Raw genomic sequence first — 21,203 nt, 5'->3', positions numbered from 1 at the left:
GTAGGTCTTGATTGGTTCACTGGAGTACTTAAAGAACTCAAGAGCTGACACAGAAGCTTGCTGATGCTTGGAGATGCTCGGAGATGCAGAAAGAAGGACATTGGAGGTGATAAGCTAAGAGATGAAGCCCAGAGTTTGACCCAGAGAAGCTAAGAGAGGACTCCCAGGTACTTAGAGAGAAACGTCCTGGAAGAAGCAAGGATACACCAGACCTGAGAGAGAGGAGCCCAGAGACATTCTGAAGGAGAATGTTTTAAAACGCAACCTGGGAACAAAGGACCAGCAGATGCCAGCCACGTGCCTTTCCAGCTGACAGTGTTCCAGATGCCATTGGCCTTTCTTCAGTGAAGGCATCCTCTTGTTAATGCCTTAGTTTGGACACTTTTATGGCCTTACAACTGTAAATTTGTAGCCTAATAAATCCCCTTTATAAAAGCAATCCATTTCTGGTATTTTACATAACAGCAGCTCTAGCAAACCGTAACAAAAGGTAAACAAACACCCCAAAACTTTTCATTCATTCTCATGCTGAATTCCTCCTGGAAGGCTGGCCTGGTGCGGGGACTGATGGGAGAGGCCATGAGGGACTCTCTCTGCCCACCTGGAACCAGATGTGTTCCACACATCAGACGTTCCTATGGGCCAAGCCACCCAGAGCACATATGAAGAGAAGTACCTTTGTTCTTGGGGGGAATTATTTACCATTTACACCTCAACAGAAATGAGCCTGAAGAATGAGGGGTGCTGATGAGAGGAAAGGTGGGGAGAACAGCCAGGAACCAGAGCCTCGCCTCGGGGGCGAGCACACAGGGCCAGTGCCTTCCGGTGCCTTGTCAGGGTCGGAGGCTCCAAGCACAGCCCCCAGCAACAGGCTGCTGAAGCCAGTGCAGGTGACACTCAACCAAGACACAAAGAGAGCACAAAGATGGCATCTGGAAACAAAGGCAACACTTAAAACAGATTTTAGAGAAGGCACTAAGAAGAGAACATTTTACAGTGGCTGATATGTAGAAAGAAAGGTTTTTCTTTCAGACTGAGACCTGTTATTTTTGTTTGAAATGCACTCTTAACATTATGTAAAACCCAGACACTCATAACAACAGTAGGTTCTGATACTTAATTGCCCCTCTTCCTACCCAATGATTTGAATAGCTGGGCACCTACTCGTACAGGGACTCTATTTTCCAGTATTTTCTTACTTCTCTGACATGGAAAGCGTGCCAGTTTGCTGCTTGTAGTTGCTGGTTATTTCATTTCGCACTCGCTGGGCAAGCTCCTCTTCAATAGCAAATTCAATTGCTCTGTGGATCACATTCAGCCACCAAGGAGAATTAGCACGAACCTGCAGGAAAAAGACATTGCTGGTCACGATCTGCCCTGGGAAAGGGGATGCGAGGAGCTGAAGGGAAGTGGTGAACCTGCTCTCAGAGGGCCTTTGGCAGCGTGAAGACCCCACTCCACCTGCAACAGGCGCAGATGGTGTCCTCAGGCACCTGGCCCCCAGATGAGCGCACCTGCATAACAAAGCAGGGCTGCAAGTGCTTCACCAAAACCAACCTCCATACCTCTCTCTAAACTGAGAGGTAAAAGGTGTCCTCCTCAGCAGGCTCGGGAAAGCTTTCATTCTAACCTAGCAACTGAACTAGGTTCTACCTCAACTAACAAGATCACCCTCCCAAATACCAAATAATTAATGAATTAGGAAGAATGAAATGTGAAGCAAATGACTAAAAAATTGAAAAAGTAAAAGACACTGTATTTTCCTCCTTAGACTCTGCTACTAAATTCATAAAAAAAGAAATTTTAGAAATGGCAAGTGGCACATATTTGATAAGAAAAATGACCTGTGGTTCTAATGTTCTAACATGTTAAAAGAAAAGATTTTGGACAGAGATACATCTATGGTCAAAGAGACGATGAAAGCCTTTACCTTCTTCAAAAGACAACTTGGTGAGCTGTTAAGAGTGAGGTGAGAGGAAACCCACGGTAGCTTAAAAGAAACGAAAGAGAATAACCTTGAAGCAGCTCATCTATCTATGCATCTGCCCCTCTCATCAGTAAATATAACCAACTGTGGCTGCCAGTGCCTGGGCCCAGCCAGTGCCCAGCCAGTGCCCAGCCAGTGCCCAGCCAGGGTCCAGCCACCTCCATGGGCTCCGCACCTTCCTCTGGAGCTCGCGCACAGCCTGCTGCACCAGCTGCAGGGCCTGCTGGGCCTCGGCCACTTCCGCGTTGCACTTGCTCATGTAATGCTCTCGTAGCTGCTGGGCCTGCACAGAGAGAGGAAACACTTTCATTCCAGGCTCAGAACAAAATTCCCTGCGGTGTCTCAGGAACGATGCATTAGTTCAATGTGCTTTTCTATAGCTAAAGCTACTTAACTTAATTTTAACTTAAAACTCTGTAAGTACACTGGTAGAGAACATAAAGGTCAGGCAGATGTTCAAGAGAACAGAATTTACTGCTAAGTCACAAAATTTAAGAAATCCCCAAAGTTCACTCCCCAAATTTCTAACTAGTTTTTAATTAAACAAACAAACAACAACAAAAAGAGGATGAGGGAAGAAAAGAACAAGTTATGTGGCAAAGCAAGGACACCTTTCAGAATTTTCTTGTTGGTTTTAGTTGGTACAGTGTTGTGCTGGTTTGGATGTATTATGTCCCCCAAAGCACCATGTTCTTTGATGCAGTCTTGTGGGGGCAGACGTATTAGTGTTGATTAGGTTGGAACCTATTGATTCAGTGTTTCCATAGAGATGTGACTCAGTCAGCTGTGGGCTAGATCTTTCTTTGGATCATTCCTATGGAGGTGTTGCCCCACCTATTCAGGGTGGGTCCTAATTGGATCACTGGAGTACTTTAAAAAGAGCCACACAGGCCCCAATGTGCGGCAGCCGAGATAGACATTTTGAAAATGGCCATTGAAAGCTGACATTTTGGAGAACGCCATTTTGAAACGCAACCTGGGGGCAAGCAGATGCCAGCCACGTGCCTTCCCAGCTAACAGAGGTTTTTCAGATGCCAATGGCCCTCCTCCAGTGAAGGTACCCTGTTGATGCCTTAGCTTGGACACTTTTATGGCCTTAAGACTGTAACTGTGTAACCAAATAAACCCCTTTATAAAAGCCAATTCGTCTCTGGTGTTTTGCATAACGGCAGCATCAGCAAACCGGAACAAGTGTCACGGAATTACTCCAGTTTAAAAATAAAAACACTTGAGAAGATGCAGTAACACAGGGAGCTGAAAATATTTCCCCTCTTCCCTTTTCAAAACAATGAGAAGCACATAACCTAAAGCAGTAGCAATACTGGGAAATTATACTCTTATAAACTGCCTCTAGAAAAACCTATGAAAATGCTTTGCTGTCTTCTGTTCCACTGAAACATTCGCCTGGCTCCAGAAAACACTTTATGAGTAGAGAGAGGGGATCAGAGGCCACAAGGGACAGCAGGAGGAAACTGGAAAGCCTACTGAGCTGGAAATCCCGAGCCTTTTTCTTACCAGCAGGTCCAGCCACATGAAGTCACCAGCATCTGCAGTTCCTGAGGCTCAACTGAAGGACATGCGACCTGGGGAAGCCGTCCCACCTCCTGGGGCTGCATCCCTCACAGCAGAGGGGCAGCCCATAGAGGATTTCTAAGATCATGCCCAGCTTCGGCCTCTGAAAGACTGTGGTTTCACAGCCCACGGAGACAGGCCCGAAGACAAGGGGGCCTCCCTGGACACACACCCGGACACTGCGAAACTTCCTTCCCAGCGCCAGCCTTCTGATTTGTCCTATCAACCCCCCTGAGCCCTATTAACTGGCCATCAGCGCTGCCCAATGATCCTGGTCGGCCTGCCCCTGCTGTCTCCATCACTGAGGGTGTTTAAACAAACAGTGATGACACCTAAGGACTGCATGCCTGCACCAGGAAAGAGATCTCATTTGCAAATCGACTCTTGGAGCACCTTCTAGCATCCAGAATGATACAGCGGACTGTGCTTACCTATACAAACTCATTTTCAGTCTTGCTGATTTAACTGCAAGGCACACTTACAGGTTCAATTCATTCTAATCTATTCTTTTGCTTTAAGCATTGTCCTCAATCTTTGATATTTAAAAAGGCAAACATGCTGGAGAGAATTAGCATAAGCTACTAACAATTGACAGTGAAATAATTTAAACTATAACTGTCTTCAAAGAGAGAAACCACGTATTGCAGAGGGAACTTCTCTGACAGGATGTGAGAACGACAGATGAAAACCTAAGGTCATTCACCCCCTTGGACAATACACAGAAAGGTGGACAAAGTGCAAAGCTTTTCTTTTTCTGCTCAACTACATCTTCTGCAGACCTGGCAGGAGATCTGTCTCCTTCTTTATTGGTTGTTTATCAGCAACCTTAGCTGGTGGCTATTAACAGCTGTGTCTACAATGGGCATCACCAAGTAACAGTGAGCAGAGAGCCAGGGCAGCAGGGTCGGATGGGGGCTACTCTCTGTCCCCTACAACCACCAGTCTGGGCAGCTGGGTGGGCTGGGGCTGCAGGAAACACGGGTATATGACTCAGTGCTGCGTGCACTGGGGAATACCGACTCTGTGAGCATCAAGTCTGAAGAAAACCTGCTTTTACCGACAGAGTGAGGGAGAAACAGCCGTCACCTCTTCCTCCAGCCTGCTGTCTCTCAAGGTGGGTGGGATCCCAGGGTGCCCGGCGGCCAGCAGCTCCATCAGGTTGTGGGTGGCATGGAGCCTCTGCAAACATATGAAAGGCAGTGACTACAGCCGCCGAGACGGTGCCCACGGAGAGCCTGCTGGATGCACGCTCCACTTAGCCCAACACCACTTGTCCCCAGAACTCCAGTGTTACAGCAAAGGCCCCAATTCAGAACAACCTGAGCTTCCCTGACTTGAACGCACAGGCTTTGGGCTTGGCAGAGAACACAATGTGGGCTCTTGTCTTCTATCGCATGTGCCTCTGCCTATGCAGATCTGGATGAACCCAACAATAGAGTCTGATGAAATAAGGACTACAGTTTGATCACGAGGGCTACAAGGTGGGGGGTGGGGGTGGGTGGGAAAGAGCTGGCAGTGATGCTGGAGGAGGAAGGAGAGAGCTCTGTCCTGGTCTCTGTCCACACACACTGAGCTCCCACGGGAGGATGCGCCCACAGCTGGCTAGAGGTGTCCTCTAGAAGCACTAACAGGGGTCAGGACAGTGAGAGGCGAGGGTCCTCATCTGACAGGCGACTGGGGAGGGGCTGCCACTGGGCCTGCACGAGGGGCAGCGGGCCCTCTCCCACATCATCAGAAGGCCAGCCGGCTTGTCGGAGCTGATGTTTGGCGTGAGGACCAGGCGGTGGCTCTCAGCTCTCACCTGCACCCCTGACCTCAGGCCTCCGGACTGTCTGCCCCCCTGCCCAGTCTCCCCCTTGTGCCTCCTCTGCTCAGGAGCAGATGCCTCAGCACTTCCGCCATCCCCACAGTTTGTAAGCTTGACTCTTTCCCTTCTCAGCCGCAACTCACACCCCTGCTGATGTTTTCTCTCCCTGCCCTGCCCCTGCACGCCGCCAGGCACCTGTGAGCAGGCAGCCCGGAGGTCGCGATGCTCAGTGGCAAGGGGGAGGCCTCACGTGAGCCTCGGGCCCCTGTGCCGAGCATGTCCCATGTGGCTGGTGAGCTCTGTTTAGAGTATCTGCCAGGCAGAACCAAAAGAGGAAGAGAAGTGAGTGTCATAGTTCAAATACCCCCTGGAAGCCTTCAAAAATCTAAATGAGAAGATCACTGGCTGTGTTCCATTTTACTTAACTCCATTTCTGAGCAGAAACCATTTTCTCTTCTCTTGGTGAAAACAGTGTGGATAAATATGTTGTGGTTTGGACACAAAAGTGCCCGAGCTGACCCGTGGCAGCACACGCCCTCTGAGTGACTCTCCATTAGCTGCGACGACCGGCCTGAGCAGGACCTGAGGGCCCGTGAGCGTCGCACCACACACGTAGGCAGGCTGGGTCCCGAGCAGTAACCCCGAGAGCGCCACCGGGTCGATCCACCACCCTTTACTTGTGAACATTCAGGAGGGCCGTCCTCCCCATTTCCTTGGAGCGTGCAGCGCGTGCTCACCTGCAGCGAATCCGTCTTGAGCTTCCCCCTGTGCTCCTCCGACGAGCGCAGCACTTCTCTGTACAGGTCCGCTGCCGAGGCGAACTCACCTAGGGAGGTAACGGACGTCTGAAATCAGGACTGGTTTCAGGTCACTGCAGGCTGGCGGTACTTAAAAACAAGTTTTCAACACACTACAATCAAACTATACATAATCTGCAGGAAAATAATACACTCTACTCCATGCGTATTGTTCTTCTTGGGATTCATCTCAATTAATTTGCAACTAGCCACTGTATTTCAAAGACATGGGGATTCTTCTTTCCGTTTCTGCTCACACAGCCTCTGGTCTGAGAGGCTTGCTGTTTCCTGTTGTCCATAATTAGCAGCTCACTCAAAAAAAGCAACTCAAAGAGGACCAATTAAAGCACAGGCTGGCAAACTATGACTCCTGGGCCAATCTGTTTTTGTACAGCCCACAGGCTAGGCATGGTCTTGCCATTTTTAAATGGTTGAAAAAATTCAAAAAAGAATACTATTTTTTGACATGTGAAAGCTGTATAAAATTCAAATTTTCAGTGTCCAAGAATAAAGTCTTACTGGAACCCAGCCACACACACTGGTTCGTAAACTGTCTATGGATGCTTCTGCACTGCCATGGCAGAGGCACGGACTGGGAGGGCGAGCCCACAGCCACAAAGACTTCTAAGATATCTGGAAAGTTTCCTGAATCCTGAATCACAGAAGAGCTAAAACAAGCTTAGTAGCTTGGGTAATGGACCCTAGATTACCTGCTACCTGGAGGAAAATTCAAAACAGGTGTGCCGGTTTGTATATTTATGTCCCCCAGAAAAAGCCATATTCTTTAATGCATTCTTGTGGGGGCAGAAGATGTATTAGTGTGGATGGGTTGGAATCCATTGGTTCAGTGTCCATGGAGCTGTGACCCACCCAACTGTAGGTGATGAACTCTGACTGGATAATTTTCATGCAGGCATGGCCCTGCTCATTCAGTGTGGGCCATGTTAAGTTTACCAGAGCCCTGTATAAGCTCAGACAGATGGCGCTCACAGCGAGCTGGAGCTGAGACAGACATTTTGACAATGGCCATTGGAAGCTGACACTGACATTTTGGAGAGTGCCATTTTGAAATGCAACCTGGGAGCAAGCAGACCCAGCTAACAGAGGTTTTCCAGATGCCAATGGCCTTTCTCCAGTGAAGGTACCCTTTGTTGATGGACACTTTATGGCCTTAAGACTGTAACTGCGTAACCAAATAAACCCCCTTTTATAAAAGCCAATCCATTTCTGGTGTTTTGCATCCTGGCAACATTAGGAAGCCAGAACAACAGGTAATCTGTAAATACAATTAAAATCTAATCTAAATCACAGTGGCAGAAGCTTGAGAGGTTCAACTGCCAGTTTGCTCAGACGGAAAGCTTTTGTGATCATCTCACATGTTTGTTTTTCCACTACTGCTTCATGTGTAGTTCTAGCAGTTACCTAACACAAAGCCTCCTAAAACACCCATTCTCACAGTTCTTTAGAGTCAGCCAATGTTCTATTCACATTCATGACAGAGATTATTTTCACAACAATAAAACCATATTATAATGTAGGAATAACACTCAATTATCTTTGCACAGTCAGTTCCCTTTAATTTTTAAGATTTTTTAATTAAAGTTTTTTAAAAGACATGGGTTCTATCAATATTTATACTATTATTTATAGAGGATGATTAATTTAATGATTCTCCGTTAATAATTAGCCTTTTTAAGGAAGGTACAGTCACTAGACTAGAATGTAAGTAGTCAAATTTGAACTATTCACTATATCTGAGTTTTTACAATTAAAACAGACATGCTTTCTGAGGCAAAAGAAAAAAAAAAGAAAGAAAGAAACTATGCAAATTTATAAGTTCTGCAAGTTTAAGACAAATTTGGAACTATCCATTCTTACCTGCTTGATGACACTAACATTTCCAAGAAAACAAACTACTAGATTTGACATTGCCAAGTTAATTTTCTTCAAAAATAACTGCAGAAAATAGTGTTCAAATGGGAACATCATCGGCTTAATACTCTAATAACCTTTAAATAAGCATTGCTTATATACATGCAAATTTGCTTGTAATGTAAAAACTAGAGTTTGAAATAAATTCTCTATTTCCTTTAGAAATCAGATCTGCACTAGAAGTCTGATCTCCACATTGGAAGAGACTAAATTATGTAAGCTAAAATATGCAATGTTACTTTAAAAAGTGGTATTATTTAACATACCACAGCTCACCACGAACCTGAGCAAAGGAAGTGTCAAGCAGCAAATCCGTAACAACTGCTTTACACCCACAGTTAAGGTTGGAATGGGCCTCTCCTCTGTAACAGGCTCTCTGGCTGGGGTTTCGTGAAACACTGAGAAGCTGGCGCAGGAAGGAAGAGTGAGCCATGGTGGCCCCGTCATGCCGGGTCCTGGTGTCCACCACATGCTGACCCTGCTGTAGGGCTGCTGAGCTTGGGAATGACCTGACAAACAACCTCTGCCCTATCTGAGACAAGAGACAGGTCAAGAGGAGGGGCCTTGCCTGCCCGAGGCCCTGGGTCCGGAGAGCAGGCACTCAAGGGGGCAGCTCTCAAGTCACGGCGGGAAGGCCAGCGGGACTGTGCCACTCCACTTGAGAAGTCTCTGATGTGAGTTCCAACCTCTATGGATAGGCTGAGGTTTACACAAGTCTACTCGACAGAAGAATTAGCATAATGAAAGTTAAATACTTGATTTTAAATTGAAATATCTAGTGCAAATTTTCTGTCAATTATTAGCTATAATCCTGAGAAAGCAAGTAAGCCTTTCTGAACTGGCTTCCCTAGGTAAATGGGGTTGCTAATATCTCAGTCACTGGACAGTCATGGGATGAAACAATAATATACATAAAAGTATCATGTAAAATATAAAATGCTTGTAGACAAACAATCACTTCTCAGACATGAGGCTAGGTTTTAATGACCTTAAAATATTTTAAGCAGAACTTTTCACGTAGTAGGTACAGACCAAGCACAGATAGTGCTCATTTGTGACAGCCAGGCATTCTGTAATTTCAATTGCAGTTATTTCACTCAGACAATTTGGGCCCATGAGAAACTAGAACAGATAAGACACATATTCCCAAATTTGCCTAATAGTTCCAATGCAATTCTTTAACTCTCCACTGAAGAGTTGCTTTGCTCGGTAGCTCACTGTGGGCTGTAGAGCACAGACCATTTGAGACTTCAGATTGCTGCATGGGAGAAGACACTGTCACAAGGCACGCTCGGCCAGGGAGGGGGCAAGGCTGACGGTGATGGCGAGGACTCAGCATTAGGGAAGCGCACACCTGCAAGCGCTGCCGAGCAAGCCGAGTGCTTCCTAGGGAATGTCCTACGGGGGAGATGTGCTCAGAAAAGCCTCATGAGCTGCATTTGACCGGTTATAAGGAACACATTAGAAGACGCCCTTTTCTCCTGTTACCAACTACTGGTAGTAAAATCTGCCCTGTGAGCAGGTGGATAAAGTGGCAAGAACAGGACGTCACTGCATAACACCACAGGCAGGATCACTGTTCTCCACTTACACATCCCCATAGACTTTTCATTGTGCTTCCAGGTTTGCGTCATGTTGGGAACGGCACGCGGCGGGAGGCTCGGCTCGTGGCCTGGCAGCACCACACCAAGCTCATGGGGCTCGTGCCCGGGGTCTAACAGTTTTTGTAACTCATGACACCCCCAAGCAGCCAGGGACAGGAACACACACCTCCTGCTCTGGTTCTCTCCCAGTGAAGAGCTAACCGCTAAAGGCAGGCTGCTCACTGCAGTCTTACAACATTCCGTTATGCTTCACAGACAGCTCATGCTTCTCTGGGCCTTCAGTTTCTTCTGGATTTTCTTCAGTACATGGGAATAAGTGACTTGACGGAGGGACTGGCACTGACCCTCAAGTGCCCTTCCAGTGCAACACTCTAATGATGTGATAACTCCACGGATTTTGTGAAGAAGTAAGAATGAAGAGGCAATTGCATATCTAAAATTATCAAAATGCTTTGAAATGTACATTATTTCACTATTATAAAATGATACTTACATACATGATTTCAAGAAGTATATTCTATTTCGTTTCGGAGAGATTAAAATCAAATCATCCATAACCTAATTAATGAACACAGATGATAATGAAGTGAACTTAAAGGTATGGGAATGGATGGGATGATGACTGTTTGTTAATGGGATTATAAGTATCAGTGCTGCATTGAAGGCGAACATGATGGAAAGTGGTTGTTTAAAAGCATGTTTCCCACAGATTAGTACTACAAATATAAGTAAGTGCTTGCTTGATCTACTTCTAAGGTACGACACTGGTACAAAGAGTAAACAACAGAGCGGTATGTGGAAAAACTACCCATTTCATTTATAGATGACATTTAATCGGAATACCTTACCAGCACTACACCAACACTAAGGATGAATAATCAGCAGTTGCTAAGAGCTCTGGGATGTTTTGTGGTATGATACTCATTTAAAATTGAGAGTGATGATGATTACAACTAAGGGAAGATAATGTGAGGAATGATTGCTTACCTTGGACAGAATATATGCTCTGAAATTAGTTACCCCCTACTTAGTAAGTTAATTCCTCAATCTTGAGGCTTGCTCTTGTGAAACTTAGGGTTGTAAATGGGAGGCTGAGCCTTCCTATAATTATGCCTAAGAGGCACCTCCAAAGAACCTCTTTTTGTTGCTCGGATATTGCCTTTCTCTATCTAAGCCCACCTCAGCAAATAAATTCATTGAACTCCCCCTACGTGGGACATGACTCCCAGGGAAGTGCGTCTCCATGGCAACATGGGACGTGACTCCCAGGAATGAGCCTGGCCCTAGCACTGAGGGGTTTAAAATGCCTACTTGACCAAAAGGGGGAAAAGAAAGGTAACAAAAAAAGGTTACAGTGGCTAAGAGATTTTAAATACAGTTGAGAATCTGCCCTGGAGGTTACTTTTATGCAAGCTCCAGCTAGACATCCGAAATGGCCACAGTACGCTGAGCCCTAACCAACAGTAGTTCCTAAATACCTAGGTCCCTATCTGAGACTCCATAAAAGTTTCACTCACTAAGTTTATTTTTCAGAAAATTAAATCCATCAGAATGTTCCTATGCCAGAGAAGTCCTAAACCCAGAAGCAACAGCCTCTTTAAGAACAACAATCAGATGCCCCCTTCCCCTTAATGTTGATGCCCCTTCTATCAATGAACAAGTTAGGGTAGTGTTCCGGTTTGCTAATGCTGCTCTTATGCAAAATTCCAGAAATGGACTGGTTTTTATAAAGGGAGTTAATTTGGTTACGAAGATACAGTCTTAAGGTCATGAAAATGCCCAAATTAAGGCATCAACAAAATTACTTTCACCAAAGGAAGGCCCATGGTGTCTGGAAAACCTGTTGGCTGGGAAGGCACATGGCTGGCATCTGCTGATCCTGGGTTGTGTTCACCTCCTCTCTCAGCTCCGGTGCATTCTTCAAAATCTTGCTCTTGGGGTGTTCTGTCCTCTCTTAGCTCCTCTGGAGCAAACTCTGGGCAAGTATAAGTTTGCTTTCAATGGCTGTCTCCAAAATGTCTCTCGCAGTTGCTCTCCAAAATGTTACTCACAGCTGCTCTGAGTTCCTTCAGTCAGCTCTTTTATATGGCTCCAGTGATTTAATTCAGACCCATCCTGAACAGGTGTGGTAACACCTCCATGGAAATTATCCAATCAGAGGTCTTGCCCACAGTTGAATGAGTCACACATCTCCACGGAAGCACTCAATTAATAGGTTCAAACCCAATCAACACTAATACGTCTGCCCCCACAAGATTGCAACAAAGAACATGGTGTTTTGGGGGACATAATACATCCAAACCAGCAAAGGTGGTCACTGCCTAGACACCCCTGAAAATCAAGAAAGTGATTAAATGAGAGGAAGGGGTAGCAGCAGACAAGAAAGGATTTATCAAAGGATTACGAATAGCGAATCTTTATATTTTAGATAGATAGACAGATAGATAGATACATACATACATACATACATACATTAGAATAGCTAGAAGGAAATAACTGAAATGGTGGAACTGTAACCCATAATATTCTTTGAAATTTGCTCTACAGCTACTTGTTAAATTGTACTTTGAAAGTAATCACCTTTCTGTATATATGTTATATTTCACAATAAGGAAATAACTGAAACTGTGGAACTGTAACCCATATCATTCTTTGAAATTTGTTCTTGAACTACTTGTTAAATCGTACTTTGACAGTTACCGCTGTTCTGTATATATGTTAAATTTTACAATAAAATGCATTTAAAATAAATCAAATCATCTAAACCAAAGCTACTAGAGGTTTTTTTTAAACTGGCTTTTAAAAAGATACATTTCCATCAATACTTTTCTCATTACTAGAATGCTCCTGAAAGTCACCATGGTATAAAAGCTACAAATCTTCTATCTTACATTATCATAAAAACACAATAATGTGTCGAAGTGCTTGTTGAAAGAGGATGTAATGATCCAATGCAGTTGCAAAAAGGAACACTTGGGTTCAGAGAGCCAGACAAGGTGCCAAGAAGAAAGCTGGAGGAGAAGGACAGATGGCTCAGAAGTAAAGGCAGACATGCTGCGTCAATTCCAAATTTACTATCAAAGTAACTGAAGTCATGGAAAGGAATCTAAGGAGCAAATGAAAGCCAAGTTTTTCTTTATTTTCCACGATAACTAACAATTACAGAACTCTTATCATTGGGAACAATGCTTTCTTAGTTCCTGGTGTTTCCTAGGCAAAATGGCAGAGAGCCTATTATTTTTGTGCTACTGATAAGAACTACTTCCAGTTAGATTTGGCTGGAAGAGGGGACATTTATGTCCATTTATATTTATAATTTTTTATAGCTGTTAGAATAACTTTGATCCTTTATTATAAAAACCATACTGGCTACAATGGGAAAGTCAAAACACATGGATAAACATTAAGAAAAAAATAAAAATATTCCTAATCCTACCACAGAGACATAGCATGAGCTAGCACTTTCCTGTATCTGATTGCAGGTACACCTGAAAATCTTCTCTCTCTCACACATACACAAACACAGAGTATTCTTCAAAAAGCACAAATGGGATGTTTGCTACAGATAATCTTACAATTCTCCATTTAAAACACCTCAACTGAGATAAAAATGACACAATACAATAAACTGCATATTTAAAGTGCATGACTCTGTAAGTCCTGACCCAACGCACACCAGTGAAGGTCGTGAATACGGCAGTGCTCCAGGAAGCCTCCTCATGACTCTGGAAGCCCCTCCCCATGTCATTCTCTCCACACCCCCACCCCAGACACTAGGCCTGTCACCAGACATGAGCCTGTGTTTGCTGGAGTCCCACGTAATGGAACCGTGGAGCACGTTCTCACTCAGCACAGTGATGCTGAAGCCCACCCAAGTGTGTGGCGTCACCAGTCAGTTATTTTACCCGTGTGCAGCGGCATCACCTGTTGGTTACCCTACCCATGTCAGGAGTTTCACCAGTTGGTTACTTTTCGTTTGTGAGGAGTAATCCATTGCTGATCCACTCACCTGTGGATGAATGTTTCTGTGTTTCTAGGTTTGGGCTAACACACATAAAACTGTTATGAACACCAGCGTACATTCTTTGCACGGACTCAGGCTTTCACTGTTCTTAGATTTGTTCTGAGAAGTGAAATGGCTGGGTGGTATGATGGCTGTATGTTTAGCTTTTTAAGAAACCGTCAATCTCCTCTTTCAAGTGGCTGCATCACCCCCACTCCCACCAGCCATGCAGGAAGGAGTTACCCAGCTGCTCCATGTTCTTGCATTTGTTCTGATTTTAGTAATCCCAATGGCAGCATAGTGTGGTCCTGATTTTAATTTGCATAGACCTGATGACTAATGATGGTGAGCATCTTTTCATGTGCTTTTTGCCATCTTTATATCTGCACTGGTGAACTGTCTGCTCAAATCTTTAGCCCATTTGTATTGTTTTGTTTTCTTATTGAGTTTTAAGAGTTCTTTATATATTCCAGATATAATATGTGATTGCAAATATTTTCCCCACTCAGTGGCTCTTCTTTTCATTTTCTTAAGAGCGCCTTTTGAAAAGGAGAGGTTATTTATTTTGATGAAAACAAATTTAACCACGCTTTCTTTTACAGATAGTGCTTTGGGTGTCATATTTAAGAAATCTTTGCCTAATCACAAATCACAAAATTTTTACCCTTTGTGTTCATTTAGAAGCTTTATAGTTTTAGGTTTTGCATTTCTGTCTACAATTCATTTAAGTTAATATTTTATACGGTGTGAGGTCTGAATGTGTTTGGTTTTTTTATTTGCCTATGGGTATGCAACAGTTCTGGCACCAACTGACGAGGATGCTGCCTTTCTCCTCTGAAATGCCTTCACACACTTCTTGAAAAATCAATTGATCGTAAATGAGTGGGTCTATTTTTGGACTCTTTATTCTGTTCCATTCATCCACTTGCCTATGCCTATGCTATGCTTATCTGTAGAAGACCTAGAGTACAGGTCTTCTACAAATTGATGCCCAAGGATTTCAGATTCTTTGATGTCAGTGAATGGCTTGTTACAATTTTTTTATTTTAATTGATTTTTGTATATTCACCTTGTATCTCACAACCTTGCAAAACTCAGAGTTCTAGTTTTCCCACATAATCATACTGTAGTGAATAAAGAGTTTTATTTTTCCTAACTAATCTGAATGATGACTTTCATTTCCTGTCTTTCTTACTTGAGAAAACTTCAGGTATAACTTTGAACACAAAGGGTGAGAAGGGACATCATTGACTTACTCATGCTCTTAGAAGGAAAGCATTCAGACTTCAACCATTATGTATGACATTAGCAGTAAGTTTTTGTTGGATTTTATCAAACGCTTTTTCTGCGTTATTGAGATGATCATATTTTTATTTTTAGGTTGCTAATATAGTGAATTATATTAATGGATTTTCTAACATTAAACCAACCTTGCATTCCTGGGATTAACTCCACTTGGTTATCTTTTCTATATAGCGTTGTATTTGATTTTTTTTTAAAAGTTTTGTATCTATATTCATGAGTGAGATTGTTCTGTCGTAAGTTTTGTTTTTCTGTATTGTTTTTGGTATTAGGGTAATGCTGTCTTATAACTTAAGTTGGGAAATAGTCCTTCTGTTTCAATGTTCTGAAGAGCTTGTATAGGTTTAATATTGTTTCTTCCTTAAATGTTTGGCAGAATTCAGCAATGAATTCTACCAATGAATTCACCAATGAATCTGGACCTGAAACTTTTTTTGTGGGGAGGTTTTTAACCAGAATATCTAATTCACTGGATAGATACAGGGGCATCTGGGTTGTCTATTTCTTCTTGAGTGAGCTTTGGTAGTTTGTGTCAAGGAGTTTGTCCATTTCATCTAAGTAATCAAATTTTTGGCATACAGTGGCTCATAATATTCCTTTAAGATACTTTTAATTTCTATAGAATCTACAATGATATCACCTCTCTCGTGTCTGATATTGATTGGTCATTTGTGTCTTCTTTTCTTTTATTCTGAGCAATCTATATAGGGTTTATAAATTGTATTGATCTTCTCAGAGATTCAGGTTTTGGTTTCATTGTTCTTCTCTATTGTTTTCAATTTCACTGATTAACAAATTTTTATTATTTCCTACCTTTTGCTTACTTTGTGTACTTCATTTGCTCTTCTTTTCCTAGTTTTCTAAAGGTGTCAGCTAAAGTCACTGATGTGAAACTTTTCCTCTTCCTCCTTTTAAATATTAGATGTTTAGTGCTATACATTTCCTTCTAACTACTTACAGGTTGCATCCCGCAGATTTTGATATGGTGTGTCTTCATTTTCACTCATTTCAAAACACTTGCTACTTTACCTTTTGATTTATTCTTTGACTCAAGGGTTATTTAAAAGTGTACTATTTAGTTTCCAAGTGTTTAGGGACATTCCAGATATCATTTTGCTATTGATATCTAATTAGTTACACTATGATCAGAGAACATACTTTGTAAGACTTGAATCCTTTTAAATTCATTTTATAGCCCAGAATATGTCCAATCTTGGTAAAACTCACATGTGCACTTGAAAAGAAGGTGTACTTTCTTTTGTTAGGTAAAGTGTCCTATAAATGTCAATTAGGTTAAATTGCTTATTAGTGTTGTTCAAGTCTTTCATCTCCTTATTTATTTTTTTTGTCTACTTGTTCTATCCATAATGAGAAAGGGGTACAGAAATCTCTGAAAACATGTATTGATTTGTCTATTTCTCATTGCAGTTCTTTCACTTTTTTTTTTTAACACTTATTTTGAAGCTCTGTTGTTAGGTATATAAACATTTAGATTCTTACCTTCTAATGAGAAAATAACCCCTTTTATCCCTGAAAATATTCTTTACACTATCTCATAGTAATATAGCCACTTTAGCTGTCCTTCGGTTAGTGTTAAAATGGTGTCTCTTTTCCTATCTTTTTACATGTAACCTTTTCCATTTGCATCTTTAAATATAAAGTGGGTTTCTTACAGACAGAATATTGTGGTATACTGATTTTTTTACCCAATCTGACACTATCAGACTTTTAGTTGGGGTGTTTAGACCATTTACTTTCAATGTGATTGCCAATATGTTCGGGTTTAAATCTACCATCTTGCCATTTGTATGCTATCTGTCCCATCTGCTCTTTGGTTCCCTTTTTTTTCCCCCTGCTTTAACTTTTTTCCTCTGACCCCCCCTTATTATTTATTTAATGTCTTTATTTTCTTACTCATCTGTCCATACAGTGGATAAAGGGAGTATAAGTCACAAGACTTTCACAATTACACAGTCACACCATAAGAGATATCTAGTTATACAATCATCTTCAAGAATTAAGGCTACTGGATTAAGGCTATAGTTCAACACTTGTGGATATTTCCTTCTAGCTATTCTAATACACTAAAAACTAAAAAGGAATATCTATACAATGCATAAGAATAACCACCAGAATGACCTCTCAACTCCAATTAAAATCTCTCAGCCACTGAAACTTTATTTTGTTTCATTTCTCTTGCCCTTTTTGGTCCAAGAAGGCTTTATCAATCTCATGATGCCGAGTCCAGGCTCATCCCCGGGAGTCATGTCCCACGTTGCCAGGGAGACTTACACCTCTGGGAGTCATGTCCCACACAAGGGGGAGGGCAGTGAGTTTACCTGCAGAGTTGGCTTAGAGAAAGGGGCCACATCTGAGCAACAAAAGAGGTTCTGTGGGGGTGACTCTCAGGCACAATTATAAGTAGGCTTAGCTTCTCCTCTGCAGGAGTAAGTTTCTTAAGGTCAAACCCCAAGATTGAGGGTGTGGCCTATTAAACTGGTAGTCCCCAATGCTTGAGAGAATATCCAGAATTCCCCAGGTGGGGAAGTTTAATATTTCCACATTTTCCCCCAGTCCCTCAAGGGGGCTTTGCAAATACTTTTTATTCCCTGCCCAAATTATTCTGGGATGTATCAGGGCATCACACTAACATGTACAAAACATCAAGATCTCACTCCCTACTCAAGGTTCCATGTAATTACGGTGTTCAAAAAAGCTGACCATAAAAGTTAAATTGGATAGCGTGCTACGGAAAATAAAAATTTTGCACCAAATAAACATCTCTTTCTTTGGTCTCACACAGAAGTTGAAGTTTTAAAACATAGTCAATATCATCTTTTACCCTTTGGCCTGATTTGCCTTAGTCCTAACCAGATCTGCTTCATAACTCTTAACTGAAGTCTGATCTCTTTTTCCTACTTCTTCAACAGTTGCTGTATGGGGGAATGCTGACATTCATAACTGGCTCTGAATCTCAGGTAACATGTAATTATGGTGTTTAAAGTTCCAGGGAATGACCAGGTTATACACAAAGAGCTCAGCATCTCAGAATTTAGAAATAACCATAACAACTCATGAATAGATGTGACTGCTGCAAGAGCTAACAGTATAGGAACCTTTACCATAAGCCTCCCCCTGATAAACTATGCTCTCCGATTCAATTCTCAGAGTTTTCACATTATAGCTGGTCCATACGAGCGAGGCATTATGTTTGTCTTTTCGACTGTGGCTTATTTCACTCAACATACAGTCCTCAAGGTTCATTCATCTAGTTGTATGCCTTATATCTCTGCTTTATTTTACATTGGGTATATTATCATTCCATTTCATCTCTTCTTTTCGATCATTAGCTCTAACTCCTTGTGTTTTTTAGTGGTTAGTAAACATCTCTGACTTATAACTGTCTACCTTAATGTGCTAATACACCACTTCATATACAGCATTAGAAACTTTACACCATTATACATCCGCTTCTCCCCCCTCAGCCTCTGTGCTGGTATTGCGGTACATTTTATGTTTAGATCCCACATTAAATTGCTATTATATATTCATTTATTTTTTTTTTCTTATCTATCCACCCCACTCTTTCCCATTTCTTCAGGGGCTCCAATTAAATTTATTTTTTTATTTTTTTATTTTTTATCTTCATTTTATTGAGATATATTCACATACCATGCAGTCATACAAAACAAATCGCACTTTCGATTGTTCACAGTACCATTACATAGTTGTACATTCATCACCTAAATCAATCCCTGACACCTTCATTAGCACACACACAAAAATAACAAGAATAATAATTAGAGTGAAAAGAGCAATTGAAGTAAAAAAGAACACTGGGTACCTTTGTCTGTTTGTTTCCTTCCCCTATTTTTCTACTCATCCATCCATAAACTAGACAAAGTGGAGTGTGGTCCTTATGGCTTTCCCAATCCCATTGTCACCCCTCATAAGCTACATTTTTATACAACTGTCTTTGAGAGTCATGGGTTCTGGGTAGTAGTTTGATAGTTTCAGGTATCCACCACAAGCAACCCCAATTCTTTAGAATCTAAAAAGGGTTGTCTAAAGTGTGCGTAAGAGTGCCCACCAGAGTGACCTCTCGGCTCCTTTTGGAATCTCTCTGCCACTGAAGCTTATTTCATTTCCTTTCACATCCCCCTTTTGGTCAAGAAGATGTTCTCCGTCCCACGAAGCCAGGTCTACATTCCTCCCCGGGAGTCATATTCCACAGTGCCAGGGAGATTCACTCCCCTGGGTGTCTGATCCCACGTAGGGGGGAGGGCAGTGATTTCACCTTTCAAGTTGGCTTAGCTAGAGAGAGAGGGCCACATCTGAGCAACAAAGAGGCATTCGGGAGGAGGCTCTTAGGCACAACCATAGGGAGGCCTAGCCTCTCCTTTGCAGCAACCGTCTTCCCAAGGGTAAAACCTATGGTAGAGGGCTCAACCCATCAAACCACCAGTCCCCTATGTCTGTGGTCATGTTAGCAACCATCGAGGTGGGGTAGGCGAATACCCCTGCATTCTCCACAGGCTCCTTAGGGGGTACTACATCTTTTTTTCCTTGTTTTTCTTTTTTTTTTTTTTTTAACTTTCCCTTTTTAAATCAACTGTATGAAAAAAAAAGTTAAAAAGAAAACAAACATACAATAAAAGAACATTTCAAAGAGACCATAACAAGGGAGTAAGAAAAAGACAACTAACCTAAGATAACTGCTTAACTTCCAACATGTTCCTACTTTACCCCAAGAAAGTTACCTAATATAGCAACATTTCTGTGAACTTGTTCCTACTATATCCATCAGAAATTAACAGACCATAGTCATTCCTGGGCATCCCCAGAACGTTAAATAGCTTATCTGTTCTTCTTGGATTATTGTTCCCCCTTCCTTAATTGCTCTCTATTGCTAGTTCCCCTACATTCTACATTATAAACCATTCGTTTTACATTTTTCAAAGTTCACAGTAGTGGTAGCATATATTTCTCTTTTTGTGCCTGGCTTATTTCGCTCAGCATTATGTCTTCAAGGTTCATCTATGTTGTCAAATGTTTCACGAGATCGTTACTTCTTACTGCCGCGTAGTATTCCATTGTGTGTATATACCACATTTTATTTATCCACTCATCTGTTGAAGGACATTTGGGTTGTTTCCATCTCTTGGCAATTGTGAATAATGCTGCTACGAACATTGGCGTGCAGATATCTGTTCGTGTCACTGCTTTCTGATTTTCCGGGTATATACCGAGAAGCGCAATCGCTGGATCGAATAGTAACTCTTATATCTAGTTTTCTAAGGAACTGCCAGACGGACTTCCAGAGTGGCTGAACCATTATACAGTCCCACCAATAATGAATAAGGGTTCCAATTTCTCCACATCCCCTCCAGCATTTGTAGTTTCCTGTTTGTTTAATGGCAGCCATTCTAATCGGTGTTAGATGGTATCTCATTGTGGTCTTAATTTGCATCTCTCTAATAGCTAGTGAACCTGAACATTTTTTCATGTGTTTCTTGGCCATTTGTATTTCCTCTTCAGAGAACTGTCTTTTCATATCTTTTGCCCATTTTATAATTGGGCTGTCTGTACTATTGTCATTGAGTTGTAGGATTTCTTTATATATGCAAGATATCAGTCTTTTGTCAGATACATGGTTTCCAAAAATTTTTTCCCATTGAGTTGGCTGCCTCTGTACCTTTTTGAGAAATTCCTTTGAGGTGCAGAAACTTCTAAGCTTGAGGAGTTCCCATTTATCTATTTTTTCTTTTGTTGCTTGTGCATTGGGTATAAAGTCTAGGAAGTGGCCGCCTAATACAAGGTCTTGAAGATGTTTTCCTACATTATCTTCTAGGAGTTTTATGGTACTTTCTTTTATATTGAGATCTTTCGTCCATTTTGAGTTAATTTTTGTGTAGGGGGTGAGGTAGGGGTCCTCTTTCATTCTTTTGGATATGGATATCCAACTCTCCCAGCCCCATTTGTTGAAAAGACCATTATGACTCAGTTCAGTGACTTTGGGGGCCTTATCCAAGATCAGTCGGCCATAGATCTGAGGGTCTATCTCTGAATTCTCAATTCGATTCCATTGATCTATATGTCTATCGTTGTGCCAGTACCATGCTGTTTTGGCAACTGTGGCTTTATAATAAGCTTCAAAGTCAGGGAGTGTAAGTCCTCCCACTTCGTTTTTCTTTTTTAG

At 42.2% G+C, this 21,203-nt stretch overlaps 1 protein-coding gene across 4 annotated transcripts in view; it reads right to left on the bottom strand.

Moving 5' to 3' along the window:
- Positions 1-21,203, bottom strand: part of SHPRH (SNF2 histone linker PHD RING helicase) — a 104,496-nt gene that overhangs the window by 42,153 nt on the left and 41,140 nt on the right. For all 4 annotated transcript variants that reach the window (XM_037842263.1, XM_037842262.1, XM_037842264.1 and 1 more), the window contains 4 exons: positions 6,104-6,192; positions 4,646-4,738; positions 2,163-2,270; positions 1,200-1,342 (listed from right to left, as the gene is read on the bottom strand). In XM_037842263.1, coding sequence (XP_037698191.1) covers positions 1,200-1,342; positions 2,163-2,270; positions 4,646-4,738; positions 6,104-6,192 — 433 coding nt within the window. The remainder of the gene's footprint in view (positions 1-1,199; positions 1,343-2,162; positions 2,271-4,645; positions 4,739-6,103; positions 6,193-21,203) is intronic.

The sequence above is a fragment of the Choloepus didactylus genome, chromosome 7 (genome assembly GCF_015220235.1).
Source record: "Choloepus didactylus isolate mChoDid1 chromosome 7, mChoDid1.pri, whole genome shotgun sequence".
Taxonomy (NCBI): domain Eukaryota; kingdom Metazoa; phylum Chordata; class Mammalia; order Pilosa; family Megalonychidae; genus Choloepus; species Choloepus didactylus.
The sequence above is the reverse complement of the archived record's forward strand: the minus strand, read 5'-3'. Positions and strand labels throughout refer to the sequence as shown.